We start from the raw sequence: 15413 nt of genomic DNA, 5'->3' as shown, positions 1-15413 counted from the left end.
CTCCACTCATGCTGTCTCTCTCTCTCAAAATAAATAAATAAAATTAAAAAAAAAAAGAAATTGGGGCGCCTGGGTGGCGCAGTCGGTTAAGCGTCCGACTTCAGCCAGGTCACGATCTCGCGGTCCGTGAGTTCGAGCCCCGCGTCGGGCTCTGGGCTAATGGCTCGGAGCCTGGAGCCTGTTTCCGATTCTGTGTCTCCCTCTCTCTCTGCCCCTCCCCCGTTCATGCTCTGTCTCTCTCTGTCCCAAAAATAAATAAACGTTGAAAAAAAAAAAAAAAGAAATGAGCACACCTGGATGAATTGGCCTCCCCCTTCAGTTGCCTCTCCTGTCATGTGATTTTTTTTTTTTAGGGAGGGGGGAGTTTGGAATAAGCCAGAAACAAGAGAAGCACGATGCTAAACTAGGCATTCAGTTACACACAGTTTCTAATCAGAACAACGTATTTGTAACGTTCACGAATCCATGCTGGCAGAGAGGTCGACGTGTGGTATAAGTCACGTCACTGTCACACCTCAAGGCTTGCTTTTATTTCTTGCCAGGACATCACTCTCTTCTTGGTTAGACGTGTCATATGTATAGAGTTTGTTGCTGTTCTGTTGGAATGTGGTTAAAACAATGTTACACCAAGCCAAGAATGTCAAGAGGTTAATCCCAGTAGTTTGACTTCCAATTGTCTAAGAGAATCATTGTTTGTCGGCCACTCCTGAGTCCAAACTAACCTATGGTAAAGAAAGGCTAATGATTAGAAAGGTACCATAATTTTCTGGTGAGGTCTATGCCAGCTGTTCTCAGCTGAGAGCGCTCATCAGAATCTCCTGGCCCTCTCCAAGAATTTGATTGTGTAAACCGGGGGGCGGGTCAAGAACCGGCTTCCATTTCTTAGCGTGTCCTTGGTTAAGAACACTGATTGCTGGGATGCCTGGGTGGCTCAGTCGGTTAAGCGTCCGGCTTCGGCTTAGGTCGTGATCTCCGGGTTGGTGAGTTTGAGCCCCACGTCGGGCTCGCTGCTGTCAGCGTGGAGCCCATTTAGGATCCTCTGTCCCTCCTTTCTGTCCCACTCCTCCCCCCAACTCTTGGTGTGCTCTCTCTCTCTCTCAAAAGTGAATAGACATGGAGAAAAAAACTGATTTCCACTAGTGACTTGTTTCACCCTTCAACATAATACTTTCTCTTATATATTTTTTTATACTGTAGGATAATCAAATGTAATCGCAAAATATTACATTCATATGTCATTCATTGACGTTGGGCATATAGTCCATCTGAGTACTGCCTCCTGTAAAGTGGAGGACGGATGGTGGTAAGGTTGCCAGATAAAATACAAGATGCTTAATGAAATTTGAATTTCAGATAAGCAATAAAGTTTTTAGTGTGTCCCAACTATTGCCTGGGACCTACCTGTACTAAAATTATTCACTGTTTATCTAGAGTTCCTATTTAATTAGGCATCCTATATTTCAGTGTGCCGACTAAATCTGGCAACCCCAGAGGGTAGACCTTGGGGAAGGGGTTGCCATTGAATGGAACAGAGTAGGATTTAAGAGTGGAGGTAAGTCATTGACCTGTGAAGACAGGTGTTTGGTGCATGGGGGCTGCTCAATAAGTATCTGTTGACGAAACAAAGGAGAGGAGGGAGGAGAGGTAAGAGGAAAGGCCAAGTGGTAGACAATGTCCATAACGGAATGCAGGCATCAGAAATGGTACTTTGAGGGATCAGAAGAGGAAACGCCAGTATCCACTAGAGAAGACATTTGAGTGGTACCTCACAAGTTTCTCCAGATAAAGATGAAAGATGAAGGTATATTAGCCAAAAGGGACAGCATGAGACCAAGAGGTGGGAAAGTGGTAGGGATGGAGTTGGGAAGGTACTTGGGAGCCGATCCTGGGGTGTGTACGGAAAACTAGGAGAGGAGGCAATAATATAAGGGGACATCAGAGCACCTGTCATGCTAGTGTTTGGGGCTCACTTGGTGGCTAGGGGGGACATGCATAGGATCATTTTTTTTTTAAGTTTATTTTGAGGGAGAGAGAGCGAGCAGGGGAGGGGCAGAGAAAGAGGGAGCATCTCAGGCAGGCTCCACGCTGTCAGCACAGAGCCCGACGCAGGGCCCGATCCCACAAACTGTGAGATCACGACCTGAGCCAAAAATCAAGAGTCGGACACTTAACCAACTGAGCCACCCAGGTGCCCCAGTATTATTATGATCAGAGGCAAGGAATTTTCTTTTCTTGAAAAAAAATTTTTTTAATGTTTATGTTTGAGTGAGAGCGAGAGAGAGACCAGAGTGCGAGCGGGGGAGGGGCAGAGAGAGAGGGAGACACAGAATCCGAAGCAGGCTCCAGGCTCTGAGGTGTCAGCACAGAGCCTGAGGCAGGGCTCAAACTCACGAGCTGTGAGATCATGACCTGAGCCGAAGTCGGACGCTTAATCGACTGAGCCGCCTGGGAACTCCCTGGAGTTTTCCATTTTGTATTCTTTTGCTACAAGACAGGTGTCAGACTATCTGTATATTAAAAAAAAAAAAAAAAGTGATTCTTATAACACCAAAATGCCAAAGAAGGACATTTTGTAAAAATCAAAACGGAACATTTTAGCGGAGGAATAATCGTGAACATAAGAGAAGATACTCTGTTGTGTCTGAGCACACTGAAGGGTCTTAACATTTTTAGGTTACAAACTTAGTTGACACAGCGGCAGGTGGCAATTCTGGTTGAATATTCATTCACCTAAGAGATCCCTGTCTCCAGACTCAGATGTATCCTAGGTGTGCGGTGTTACTAAAACGAACTAAACCTACCGAAAATTTAGAGGTAAGAGGTGGTGGTCTCAATTCTGGAAGGTGAATGTCTAAAAACTAAATTTAGTGGTATGACCAAAGATCTAAAGCAAGTCCCAAGGGGGTGAAATGAAAATGCGTTAAACATAAATGGATATGTCATCATTTTGATCTAAACCACAGGGAAATGTTGGAAAGCTAAAGCTTGCAGAGCATCATCAGATAGCCAGGGTCTTTAAAAAGGAAGAGAGAGAGAAAATATGACGATCAGGAGGCGCTTAAAAGCAGGCACCCAATGCGAGGACATCTGCCCAAATTGTCTTTATGGGGCAGTCAAGAAGGCAAATGTTTAAAAATGTAAAGGGTAGAGGTGGTCCTTCCGTTCTTGTTTTTCCAGTTTTAGAGCATTCTTTTTTACTTCTATACTTTGATCTCATGGTTCATGTGAAATTTCTATTTCTTGTTCTGGAATGCCATCCTGCCCATTTCTTTGGCATTCCAGAACAGATTCTTGCTGGTGGGGTTTCTGCCATTTACCCTGGAGGACTATAAACACACACAGAATACCAAGAAATAGAAATTTCGATCCCCGAACGACACAGTTGAGGGATACCACGAATATATTATTGAAAGCTCTCAGGTGCAACTGTCCATTTCAAATGGCCCACATACTTGTTTTCTAATTAGTGTGGAATTGTGACTTTGGATTTTAAAACTACTCATTTATTTACTTACTTTGAGAGAGAGAGAAGCAGAGCGAGCGAGCAAGCAGGAGAGGGGCAGAGGGGGAGGGAGGCAGAGAATCCCGAGCAGGCTACGCGCTGTCAGGGCAGAGCCCGACACGGGGGCTCGAACACAGGAACCATGAGATCACGACCTCAGCCGAAACCAAGAGTCGTAGGCTCAACCGACTGAGCCACCCAGGCGCCGCGTGGCTTTGGATTTCTTGTTATTGAAAAGTTTCCTATTTAGTGTTAGGCCTGCCTTCTCTTTCCAAACCACGAATGGTCAAGGCTTTTCTTTGTTACCTCAAAGAGCTTCTCTGGCCTCTTGGGCATGCCCTGTGGAGGAGACGTGGGAGCACAGGTAAGGAAATGTGGGAGTCTGGGAGGGTGTGGGGGCAGCTAATGCAGGGGTGGTGCCCCCCCCCGGAGGGGGGCGTTGGTGCAGCAGGCAAGTGGGCCCTGTTCAGAAAATTGCTTTTGGAGAATTAAGAGAGGCCATTCTTTTGGAAGAGCGACTCCATCTTGTCGCTTTCCTTTTTCTGGCGGCTGGCAGCGATTCTCCCAGTTTCTATCCCGTTTCGTTGTTGTTTTCAGTTGATGTGTGTGCTCTGAGAGAGAGCGAGAGCACTCGTGGGAGCTGGGGAGGTTGCGGAGAGAGAGAATCCCAGGCACCCTCCACGTGGTCAGCGCGGAGCCCGATGCGGGGCTGGAACTCACAAACCGCGAGATCCTGACCTGAGCTGACATCAAGAGGTGGATGCTTAACCGATTGAGCCGCCCAGGCGCCCCCCCCCCCCAACCTGTTTTGCCTAGAACACTCCCTCCTCTCCTTCACTTACGTAATCTGTGGCTAGTGTTCAGTGAGATGTGGTTGAGCGCAAACCATGGAAAGGGCTGGTATCTCCTTAGAGCTTGGAACCCCGGGTTTCGAGATCTTTTTCTGCCATTTGTTAGGGTGTGACCCTCGGGCACGTCACTCGGCCGCACGGAACCTTGACTTTCTTATCCATACGCTGGATTCTTCTGTCTCGTGCATTATCAGCCTCGTGGGACCAGTGAAGATTAAATGAGAAAATGTATATGAAGGGATATGCTAGGGCCGTGATGTTGATTCTGATTATTACTATTTAAAAGCTCTGTAGGCGGGCTGGTTCTTTCCACCTAGAGAAATAGAGCATTCCTATTCGAAGTCTTACCAAACAGAAATCAGCATAACCTGCTTATTTGAATTTTTATAATGAAGTCCAAATGCAAGATAGATGGAATTTCTGAAGAAGCTCCTGGCCACTGAATACATTTTATATGTCTTAAAAACTGTCACAGTATAAGTATTTTTAAAGCGATATATGATGGCTTCTGAAAATACCTGAAATGCCCATGCTTTTATAGATGTTTCAGTATGCAATTTGTTCTCACTGTCTGATCTTGAATGATCAAATAATTTGCATACTGTTTTCAGTGGCATGAATTAAAGGCTAATTGAAGTATAATTTTTTTGCAGTAAAATTATATCATCTTTTATGTAGTACATTTAAAGATATTCTAGGCCAGTTCTAATTTTATAGTTTTATTATTTTAATTTAATGTACCAAGTAATTAAAAATTGCTACAAAGAAAAGAAGATGAAAATCATTTTAGTTAATTTCCCCCTTAACCTGTGTGAAAAGATGATTAGTAGAATAATGGAACAGAGCTTGACACAGTTCCTGGCACATAAAGATATTCATGAGACGTTCCATAGCGAATAGGAATGAATAATTTCCGAGTACTTCTAGACTTTGGGAAAAGGTGCCGTTCTCAGTGCTATAGAAAATACGAAGACGCTTGCTTGACATCTTTATACTAAAATACTTCCTCCCCTGCAGAGGTCACCCAAGCCGCTTTGACTTCAACCGTCAGACCCTCAACTTGCTCTGCTCACCTCTTTCTCTCTTTACGCTCGTGGAGTAGATTCTCAGGCCAAAGTCAGTCACAGATGTCGAGAGGCCGTTCTCCACGGTATCTCGCGTTTTGGTGGATCTCACGAGCAGAGACGTTGCCTGCTCTTTGTTCTGGACTCTCTTCCAGGATGTTTACATGGCAGACAGCTTTGGAAGACAAAGGTAGTCTCTCCCTCTGGAGCAAAGGGCGGGTCTGCTCGCAGCCTTGGAAGATAGAGTGGTGTCTCCTTCCAGAACATGCTTACCGCCCAGTCTAATACAGGTGGTATCTCCCTGTGATGCTTATTGTCTGTTAGAAAAGATTTAGGTTCTCTAAGCTTCGGGTTTCCTCTCCTGTCACGTAACCCCCCGCGTGGGCAGGAGTTACGTGGTCCTTGTTGTGTCATCCTGTGGGAAGCGAGGCTCAGGAAGCGAACCCTTTTACCGCCAGTGGCTAACCACCATTTTGGGCACACTTGGGTACCCTGGGTCTGTACTCTCAAGAGGAGGAGCGAATGGGCTAATCATAGGGTTAGAGGTAAAAGACGGGATGTGATCCAGAACCTTTGGCCCAGAGCACCGTCTACAACTACAAAGCCTCTGATAACCATCACTTTGTAGGGGTGGTTGGGAGGAGGTGAACAGAGGCTATCAAACATGGAGGGAGGAGAGCTTGGTAGAGGAAAGAAGATTCCATGAAGCATGTAGAAGCTGTGAATCATGGTGTTGCACCTACCATATTGAAGCTTACTAGTCTGCCTTCCCTAGTCTTTATGGTTTATTAAAGTGCTTCCCTGGTACCACTTAGGCAACTCTAATAGCATGCAAGGCTGGTAAGTGACTGTGGACCTCAGCCCTTTGCCCACTTCCCCGTTCTGGGAGAGCATTCAGGGTCGTTACGGAAACATGCTATGACCTCTTCCTTGTTAGCCATCCGATGAAACGGTTGTACTTTGTTCCACACCATAGGGATTTCTATCCGGCGTCATCGGATTTCTCTCCCACCTCCTGATGAAGATCAGTTTTATACTGTGTATCATTTCAATATCAACATAGACGTTGTCTTTTATGGCCGGACATTCAAGATTTATGATGCTGATACGTTCACAAAAAACTTCTTGAAGAAAATAGGAGTCAAATTAAACCCCCCAGGACGGTGTCCAGAAGATCCTTACATGAAGATACAGAGAGAGGTAAGAGATTGATAACATCCGTGAGTTCTTGTCTTCAGAATGAGAATCCGTAAAGGGGACTCAGTCGAGGATATCTGCGTTCCGGATGCAGATGTGAAAGCACTTTTGGGGGCATGGTCACTGGAGTTATCCTGTTCTCCTTGAGGCTGGAGGGAACTCTGGGTATTGGGCTCAGTGCAGGAAAGTCTTCTCACCACCAGTGAGCTGCCCCGTGGGGCAATTTCCAAGAGCCCATGATTGGCTTTGTGGTCACCGACAGTATAAGAGTTAGGTCCACTCTTACCCGGCTTACCTTTTCCCATCTTGGTTGCCTACCTCTGGGAACGTTTTTGCTTCTGTACTATGGATTAACCGCACCAAACCTTGGGCATACCATTTTCCTTCTTCCTCAGGACTCCCAGCTCTGCGAATGGTGGCATCAGATGTGTTCTAGAGGAGTGGGAAGGGCCGTGACCCTGATGTACCCCATTTTAAAAGCATGTTTGTCTTCAAAGTCTGATCGCAGTTAGTACAGGGAGGAAAGAACCCAGTGTTCGTAGTATTGTTGTCTTTCTAAGGTTGTCTTTTTTTTTTTTTTAATGATCCCTTGGCCTAAATTTTGTCGTCGTTGTCGTCTTCTTCTTCTTCTTCTTCTTCCCCTCCTCCTCCTCCTCCTTCTTCTTCATTATTATTATTATTTTTTTTTTATTTTTATTTATTTATTTATTTATTTATTTTTTATTTTAAAAAATTTTTTTTTTTTTCAACGTTTATCTATTTTTGGGACAGAGAGAGACAGAGCATGAACGGGGGAGGGGCAGAGAGAGAGGGAGACACAGAATTGGAAACAGGCTCCAGGCTCTGAGCCATCAGCCCAGAGCCTGACGCGGGGCTCGAACTCACGGACCGCGAGATCATGACCTGGCTGAAGTCGGACGCTTAACCGACTGCGCCACCCAGGCGCCCCTATTTATTTTTTTACAGAAGAATCAGAACACCCAAAAGGGCAAGTGTCAGGTGGAAGGTCAGATATCTGGGCTTCAACTCAAGTCTTGTGCTCCTTAACCCAGAATTTGATTATGGTCATTTTCTTTCTTTTTCTTTTTTTTTTAATTGAAGTAGGATTAGACAGTAAAGTACACCGAAATGAAGTGTACCATGGGATGAGTCTTAACAAATGCTACACCCATGTAACCCACACCCAAATCAAGACCCGGAACACATCCCTCCTCCCAGCAAGTTCCCTCATTTTCCAGTCAGCCACTCTTCCCACCCAGGAACGGATAACCGCACTTCTCCTTTCTGTCCCTGTAGATGCGTTTAATCTCGTTTCTCTTGTTTCTCAAATTTGTAATCAATTTCCCTGCCGAAAGATAGCGTGGAATTTAGAATAAAATTCGCCTTTGGTTCTGCTCTAGTCTCTTGCTAAAAGCCGCGCGTAGGATCAGTCATCTGTTCCCTCCCCCTGGCCCCGGCAGAATTATTCTTTTTTTTTTTTTTTTTTTAATTTTTTTTTTCAACGTTTATTTATTTTGGGGACAGAGAGAGACAGAGCATGAACGGGGGAAGGGCAGAGAGAGAGGGAGACACAGCATCGGAAACAGGCTCCAGGCTCCGAGCCATCAGCCCAGAGCCCGACGCGGGGCTCGAACTCACGGACCGCGAGACCGTGACCTGGCTGAAGTCGGACGCTTAACCGACTGCGCCACCCAGGCGCCCCAATTCTTTAACGTTCCTGTAGGCACGCAACCCTCCTGAGATACGCATATTGTTGATCCTGGAATATTTAAGGAGAAGTCCCCGTGGCATTATACCTGCGTTTGTTGGTATACAAGCAGATTTAAAGTTTGGGTTTATTTTTATTTTTTTCCAAACACCCTGGGCACAAGAGCCTAGAACTAGATGAAGCCTTTACAACGAGGAGAACCTGAAAGGACCGGATCCACATGAGTTCCCACCCTTTGCATATGGCTGTGCTCATTCACGAACAGTCGGTATTATATGATAGTGCTTAGGAATGATGATGCGTTGTATTAAATGCAGAGAGCACTGTGCCCCTCCATAGGTTTATGAAGAAAAAAAAAAAAAAAATCTTCTGTGCCAGGAATCGAGAATAAATACCAAGAACAGCCAAGAAGGGTTTTAAAGAATTTCCTTAGGTCGGGGAAAATGATTTTAGCATTTATTCCCTCAGGGAGAAAGCTCTTCCATAAATATAGAAATCTGTGGAAAATTGGGAGTTTAATAAGAGGCTTTTATGTTGACTTTAATGCGTTTACTTCTCCAGTTGTTGGCTGCCTTCAGATACGAAGTTAAAATTAAGCAATTTGACTTAAGCCGGAAAGAGCCCCGATGGTATATAATCAATAATGCGTTTCTTAAAGGCCTTATGACGCCAAAGAGACCACTTTTCAATTGATGAAAGTAGAGGTCCCGTGGTTTTGGGTAAAGATCCAGGGCAAAGAAGAAGGCTAGGAGCCTCTGGAAGGCCATCACGTCTCCCCCAATCCTGCTGTAAGTCTGCACATAAACTGCCCTGGACGGAGAGCACGTTTTGAGAAATTACAAATGTGATTACATAACCCGATATGGGACTGCCTCTCTCCTGCCAGTGAGCACTTCCTTTATAACCGTCCTGTTTAGCTGCATCAGGTAGAATGTACAAGTCTAGAAAAGTCACACCAAGAAGACTGCGGCGGTTCTCCATTGGCTCTGCTCCTGTTTCCATAGCCTGCCAGAGCCTTGATATCTAAAGCTTTGGAGCAAAATAAAACTATGACTTGTTTCTTCCCTTGACTTTTACAAAAATCTTTGGATGCATTAGAAGGATCTACAGATACAGATTCTCAGTGAAAAGGCCCAACCGGTGCCTTTTGGGGGTCGAGACATAATTACCATAGGCTCAGGTGTATATAAAGCTTAGGCGTACAGATCAACAAAGTTTTGAAAAACGTATACGACTTAGTAAGTGACTCAGAAATCAAGACACGGATCATTTCCATTGCCCCCAGAAAGTTCCCTTCTCCCCCTTTCTGGTCATTCCCTTACCCAGAGGCAATTACTGTTCTAACTTCTGTCACCACACATTAGTTTTGTGTTTTCTTAAACATTTGAAGTCTTTGTGGGGCACCTGGGTAGCCCAGTTGGCTTGGCGTCTGACTCTTGATTTCGGCTCAGGTCATGATCTCATGGTCTGTGAGTTCGAGCTTCATGTTGGGCTCTGTGCTCACAGCGTGGAGCCTGCTTGGGTTTCTCTGTCTCCCTCTCTGCTCCTCCTCCCTTACTCTCTCTCAAAAATAAACATTAAAAAAAAAAGAATTTTAACTCTTTGAGAAAAACCAGTTTTCAAAAACAGTATAAAACGATAGTGTATTAAAATACTGTTTAATATTAAAAGCTTCTTACGACTTCATTGTATTTTTTCTATGTTTACTTATTTTTGAGAGAGAGCGAGACAGAGTGTGAGTAGGGGGAAGGGCAGAGAGAGAGGGAGACACAGAATCCGAAGCAGGCTCCAGGCTCCGAGCTGTCAGCACAGAGCCTGACGCGGGGCTCGAACTCACGGACCGCAAGATCATGACCTGAGCTGAAGTCGGCCGCTGAACCGACTGAGCCACCCAGGGGCCCCTGGATTGTATTTTTAAGGCAAAAACTAGCTGTCGGTGTATATACACGAATGTCATAAGTCCTTTGAAATTTTTAAAAATATCCCGGAATAGTCTATGGGAAAGATCTCTTCATGTGCTTTGATTGCGTGTATCCCAGAAGTGATTATGCAAAACCACTCTTACTGACCTTTTTTCCCCATTTTTCAGACGCTAGACCGCATGGAGCCCTTACGTCCCTATGAGTCCTATGACACCCTGAAACAGTTCCTTGAGTATGATAGGAAGGTTTTACGTTTTTTCTGCTTGTGGGACGACTCAGCCTCGATGTTCGGGGACCGTCGAGAACTCATTCTGCATTACTTTCTGTGCGACGATACCATCGAAATCAAAGAAGTGATGCCACCCTGCTCAGGCCGGGATGCCACATCCTTGTTCCTCCGGAGGAAAAAGCTACCCAAGGTGAGCCGCAGACACGGAACCACTTTCTGAGTTTTTCTTGCGGGCCAAAAGACTCACCATTCACTGTCTGGAATGTTGTGGGTTATGACTATGCAATGACCACAGTTACCAAGTGTTAGTACAGGTGTTTGGAAAACTTGCATTTTGTGCTCTCTGTGTTAAAATACATGTGTGAGGGGCGCCTGGGTGGCTCAGTCGGTTAAGTGTCTGACTCTTGGTTTTGCCTCGGGCTGTGATCTCACGGTTCATGAGTTTGAGCCCCGCATCGGACTGTGTGCTGACAGCTCAGAGCCTGGAGCCTGCTTCGGATTCTGTGACTCACTCACTCTCTCTCTCTCTCTCTCTCTCTCTCAAAATAAATAAATAAAAACTTAAAAAAATACATACATCTATGAAAGTAATATAGAGCATATAACAAATTGAAGTTGGAATTTTCTGGGTTGAATTCAGGCAAGTAAACAGAAAAAGAAGTCAAATGCGAGAGGAAGTACATATTCAACATTGAGTTCGTAATCAGTTTTCGGAAAGTAAGTGACTCTCTAGTTAGAAGAATTGCTCATGCCCTTGGATGGGGCATTGGCCTCTGGTCTCTGTAGCCTACTGAGGAATTGCACGGTTTTGCTCTAAGCTCTGAGTGTGCAAACACACATGCACACGTGCACACCCCCCCCCACCCCCCCCCCCCCCCCCCACGACAAGCATATGCCCAGGAATGATTCTTAGGAAAGTAGCCACCAGTCACCAACTAGCCACTGGCTAACATCAACGACAGCTTTTGCATTTTAGTTACTATAAAAAAGAGTTGTTAGACTGATTCCTACACGTTTATGGCCATTTGAGAGCTAAGTAACTTGGGGGCAGAAGAAACAACAGAGAGACGGAGGACCTGGGTTAGAATTGTGGCTCTGCCCTTTAAAAGCTGTGTGACCTTCAGCGAGTCACTTAACCTCTCTGAGTGTATTTTTCTGTCTCTGAAACGCCGTTCACAAGGCCTCCCTTTGAAAGTAACTGTAAAAGCTGAATGGGATGGGGGCACCTGGGTGGCTCAGTCGGTTAAGCCTCCGACTTTGGCTCAGGTAGCCTGGGAAGCCTGTTTTTAGAATGGCTTTGACCAGTAGACTAATTATAAAAAATAATAATGACGTACTGGACATCTGCGGTATGTCTTGACATTCGTTGCTTCCTTCATTCATTCATTAATTCAGCAAATATTTATTGAGTGTCAACTGTGTGCCAGCTCTGGGGGTTCCAGTGAGAAAGAAATGGATTAAGTCCTGCTTCATGGAACTTCCATTCTCCTGGCGGAGAGAGAAAAAAAGCAGTAAGCAGTCCCTCGACACTCAAGCATCCTTTGAGAGAGCAAGGAATCAGTACTATTAACTGCCGTTTGACGACAAAACTGAAGTTCTCGGGGGTGGTGGAGGTGGGGGGGGGTGCCCGGGTGGCTCAGTCGGTTAAGCGTCCGACTTCGGCTCAGGTCACGATCTCACGGTTCGTGAGTTCGAGCCCCGCGTCGGGCTCTGCGCTGACAGCTCGGAGCCTGGAGCCTGCTTCGGATCCTGTATCTCCCTCTCTCTGTGCCCCTCCCCCCCTCCCCCGGTGCTCTGTCTCTCTCTCTCTGTCTCTCTCAAAAATAAAAATAAACATTAAAAAAAAAAACCCCAAACAACAACCGAAGTTCCCAGAAGGTAAATACCTGGCTCCAAGTCCTGTAGCTAGTAAGTGGCAAAGAGAAAATGCTCCAAAGGTACTGTTTCTCTATGTTGCTTGGCTGACTCACCGCCCCCCCCACCCACGTCATAAATTCGTACATTTGAACTTGTGTTTTATGTCACACCTATCAGAGATGATTCAGATTCCTCCTCTGTATGTGATAAACAGGTCACTTTCCGTTCAGTGAAGTCGGTTAAGACCTTTCCCGCAGCTCACGCGACCGCTGGGACCACGTCTGGTGCGTGGCGTGGAGCAGTACCCTGGCTTGCTCCGGGCCACGGTTTCCGGTAGAGGCCGCCTGCACTCTGGGGTTCTTGCCACCTCACCACGCGGTCCCTCTCGGCTGGCTAGTGCTTCCTGAGCTCAGGGTTGGGCAGGATGCTAAGCTGAGTGACGTGGGCAGGGCATGGTTTCTTCCTCAGGGCGTTTCTCGTAGTTGCGAGAAGAGGAAAAAAGATGGCTGCCGGTGAGGCATTCAGAGAAACCACACGGAGCGGTCTAGCCCTGTGGTCGGCGCTATGGAGGTGTGGACTGGGGACAGGCTAGGAGGACGGGAAGGGTCAGGGGAAAAGACAGCCCTTTAGCACGGCCTTGAAGGATGGGTGTGGAAGTAGAGGGAGAGGTGGATGGAGTATGAAGGCAGAGGAGAACCGTATTTGGGGGAGGAAAACTAAATTTCCCTCTACCCTTCTAGGCTGAGACCACCCCTCCCCTCCCCGGTAACAGATTAACAGGAGAAAACCCAGCAAATGTTGAGTAACATGTATACCTCCCGTCGTCATGAGAGAGACTTAGGAAAATGGAGGAACTTCCTGAAATGGCCCAAGCCACCACCTTAAATACCATCTCCAGCTACAGGGGGGGTCAAGTGGCCAGGTGGGAGGGAAGCCGGTGATAGGGGGTCACCAAGGAAAGCACAGGGAACAAGGGTGCGCTGGTTAATGCAGATTTAAGTCGTCTTCCCTGCTGGTCAGAGGTTTTAGAGATGTTCAGCCTGCCTTCTCTTCCTGGGACACAGAGGGAGACATTCTTACAAATGGAGATTTCCTTTAGGGATGTAAATGCTTTCTACAAAAGGGTGGCTCGGTTGGTTAAACAAAAGGGAACCTTGTACCCAGCTCCTCCCGAATCTGCTGTTTTCTTCAGACTAACCAGCTCAAAATAGTCCATACGCCCGAGGGGCGTGTTTGGGGCGGTGTGTTTTGGTCCCCTTCTCATACAATGCGTATTTCCGGCTTGGGCCCCTCACCACGACCATCTTTTGTGCTCAGTAAGCCACCTACCGTACCTCGTTTGGATTTTCTCTTCCAGTATGGCCCACCTGGAGTCTATCAGCCAGGTCAGATAACGGATCGAGCGGTTCTTAACCTGTATCGTGGCTTGACAGGGAGACCAGCGGACGGCTACCTGTTGGATAAATACAAGGTGAGGGACCTCACGTTTCATTGCTGTTTCCGGTGTGACCTTCCTGGAACCTGAGATACGGGGTGCGTCACAGATTCTCTTGTGAGATTGATTGTGAACGCGGTTAATGAATATATAAACGTGTGCGTTGCACCTCTGTCAATCCTAAACAGGCTCAAGCGCACATATGAATAAATACACACGTTGTGTCGCTATTTGCAAGCACTGCATTACCAAAAGACTTTCCAGATGTTAACATTGACTGGCTGTCTTGGTTATAAATGATACAAATGAGGGTTTGGTTTTTTTTTTCCTTTTTTACAATTTTTTTTTTCTTTTGCCTAAGTCTTCAGAGGGTCTGTGGCGCCAACGCCTTGTTCCTTTGTGTTTATTAGCTCGGGAAAGTAGACCAGGAGTTTTACAAAGATAGTGACCTGTTCATAGGAACCACCATCAACGTGTGGGGAAGAAAAGTGCTTCTTTGCGACTGTGATAACTTTACGAAGACTTATTACAAGACTAAATATGGAATTGGTAAGTAACACGTATGTCACTTAGAAAATAATACTTCGGGGTGCCTGGTGGTTCAGTCAGTTGAGCGTCCGTCTCTTGATTTGGGCTCAGATGATGATCCCACGGTCGTGGGATGGAGCCCTGCGTTGGGCTCTGTGCTGATCGTGGAACCTGCTTAAGATTCTCCCTCCGCCCCCCTCCCTGACCTGTGCGGTCTCTTTCTCTCTTCTCAAATAAAAAATCAAGGGGCGCCCGGGTGGCTCAGTCGGTTAAGCGTCCGACTTCGGCTCCGGTGATGATCTCGCAGTTTGTGGGTTCAAGCCCCGCGTCGGGCTCTGTGCTGACGGCTCGGAGCCCGGAGCCTGCTTCGGATTCTGTGTCTCCCTCTCTCTCTGCCCCTCCCCTGCTGGTGCTCTGTCTCTCTCTGTTTCTCAAGAATAAATAAATGTAAAAAAAATCAAGAAAATAAGAAAAAATAACGTTTAAAAATTTAGAATCTGTGTTCTGTAGTTTAGGATTTTGCTTTTGAGTTGCAAATGCTAAGCTCAGAATAGCTACCATGTATTCATTGAGCATTTGCCGGTAGGCGTTTGTTGTGTTACTCCTAACAACGATTCGAGACTCATCGTCCCCATTTTAGAGGTGAAGAAGCCGAGGCTTAAAAAGCTGAGGTGAAGAAGCTGAGGCTGACTTGTCGAAGGCCATGCAGTAAGTGAAGGGTGAGCCAAGCTCTGAACTTGTCTACCTGATGCCAGAGGCTTCCGTTCTCTTTTACAGCCGGCCCTCTGCCTGACTGCAGCTTGGGCTCCGTGTTCTCCGGTCGAGCAACTGAAATGGAAATCTGAATGCTTTTCTTTTCACTGAATTCCTGCTTACTGCAACGGGCATACTGCCTATCTGAGTTCTCTGAGTCTCTCGTGCCAGTTTGTTCTACCTTTCCTGGTGAAGCCCAGCCACGTTTCCAGCTTTTCTCTCTCCTTAGACATCCGTTCTCTTCAGATGAGTTCAGTTCAGAATGAGAAGAAGTGGTTTATTAAGAACTTACTGGGGGGCGGGGTGCCCCTGGGTGGCTCAGGCGGTTAACCGTCTGACTCTTTACTTCAGCTCAGGTCATGATCTC

The 15413-nt window shown here is 46.4% G+C and overlaps 1 protein-coding gene across 2 annotated transcripts in view; it reads left to right on the top strand.

Annotated features, from left to right (window-relative positions):
- The window catches only part of EFHC2 (EF-hand domain containing 2), a 202536-nt gene that overhangs the window by 83498 nt on the left and 103625 nt on the right, over positions 1-15413 (top strand). For both annotated transcript variants that reach the window (XM_047844969.1, XM_047844970.1), the window contains 4 exons: positions 6394-6617; positions 10412-10663; positions 13688-13801; positions 14176-14314. In XM_047844969.1, the coding sequence (XP_047700925.1) occupies positions 6394-6617; positions 10412-10663; positions 13688-13801; positions 14176-14314 (729 nt within the window). The remainder of the gene's footprint in view (positions 1-6393; positions 6618-10411; positions 10664-13687; positions 13802-14175; positions 14315-15413) is intronic.

The sequence above is a fragment of the Prionailurus viverrinus genome, chromosome X, assembly GCF_022837055.1.
Source record: "Prionailurus viverrinus isolate Anna chromosome X, UM_Priviv_1.0, whole genome shotgun sequence".
Lineage (NCBI taxonomy): Eukaryota > Metazoa > Chordata > Mammalia > Carnivora > Felidae > Prionailurus > Prionailurus viverrinus.
This window is presented reverse-complemented; position numbering and strand designations above follow the sequence as displayed.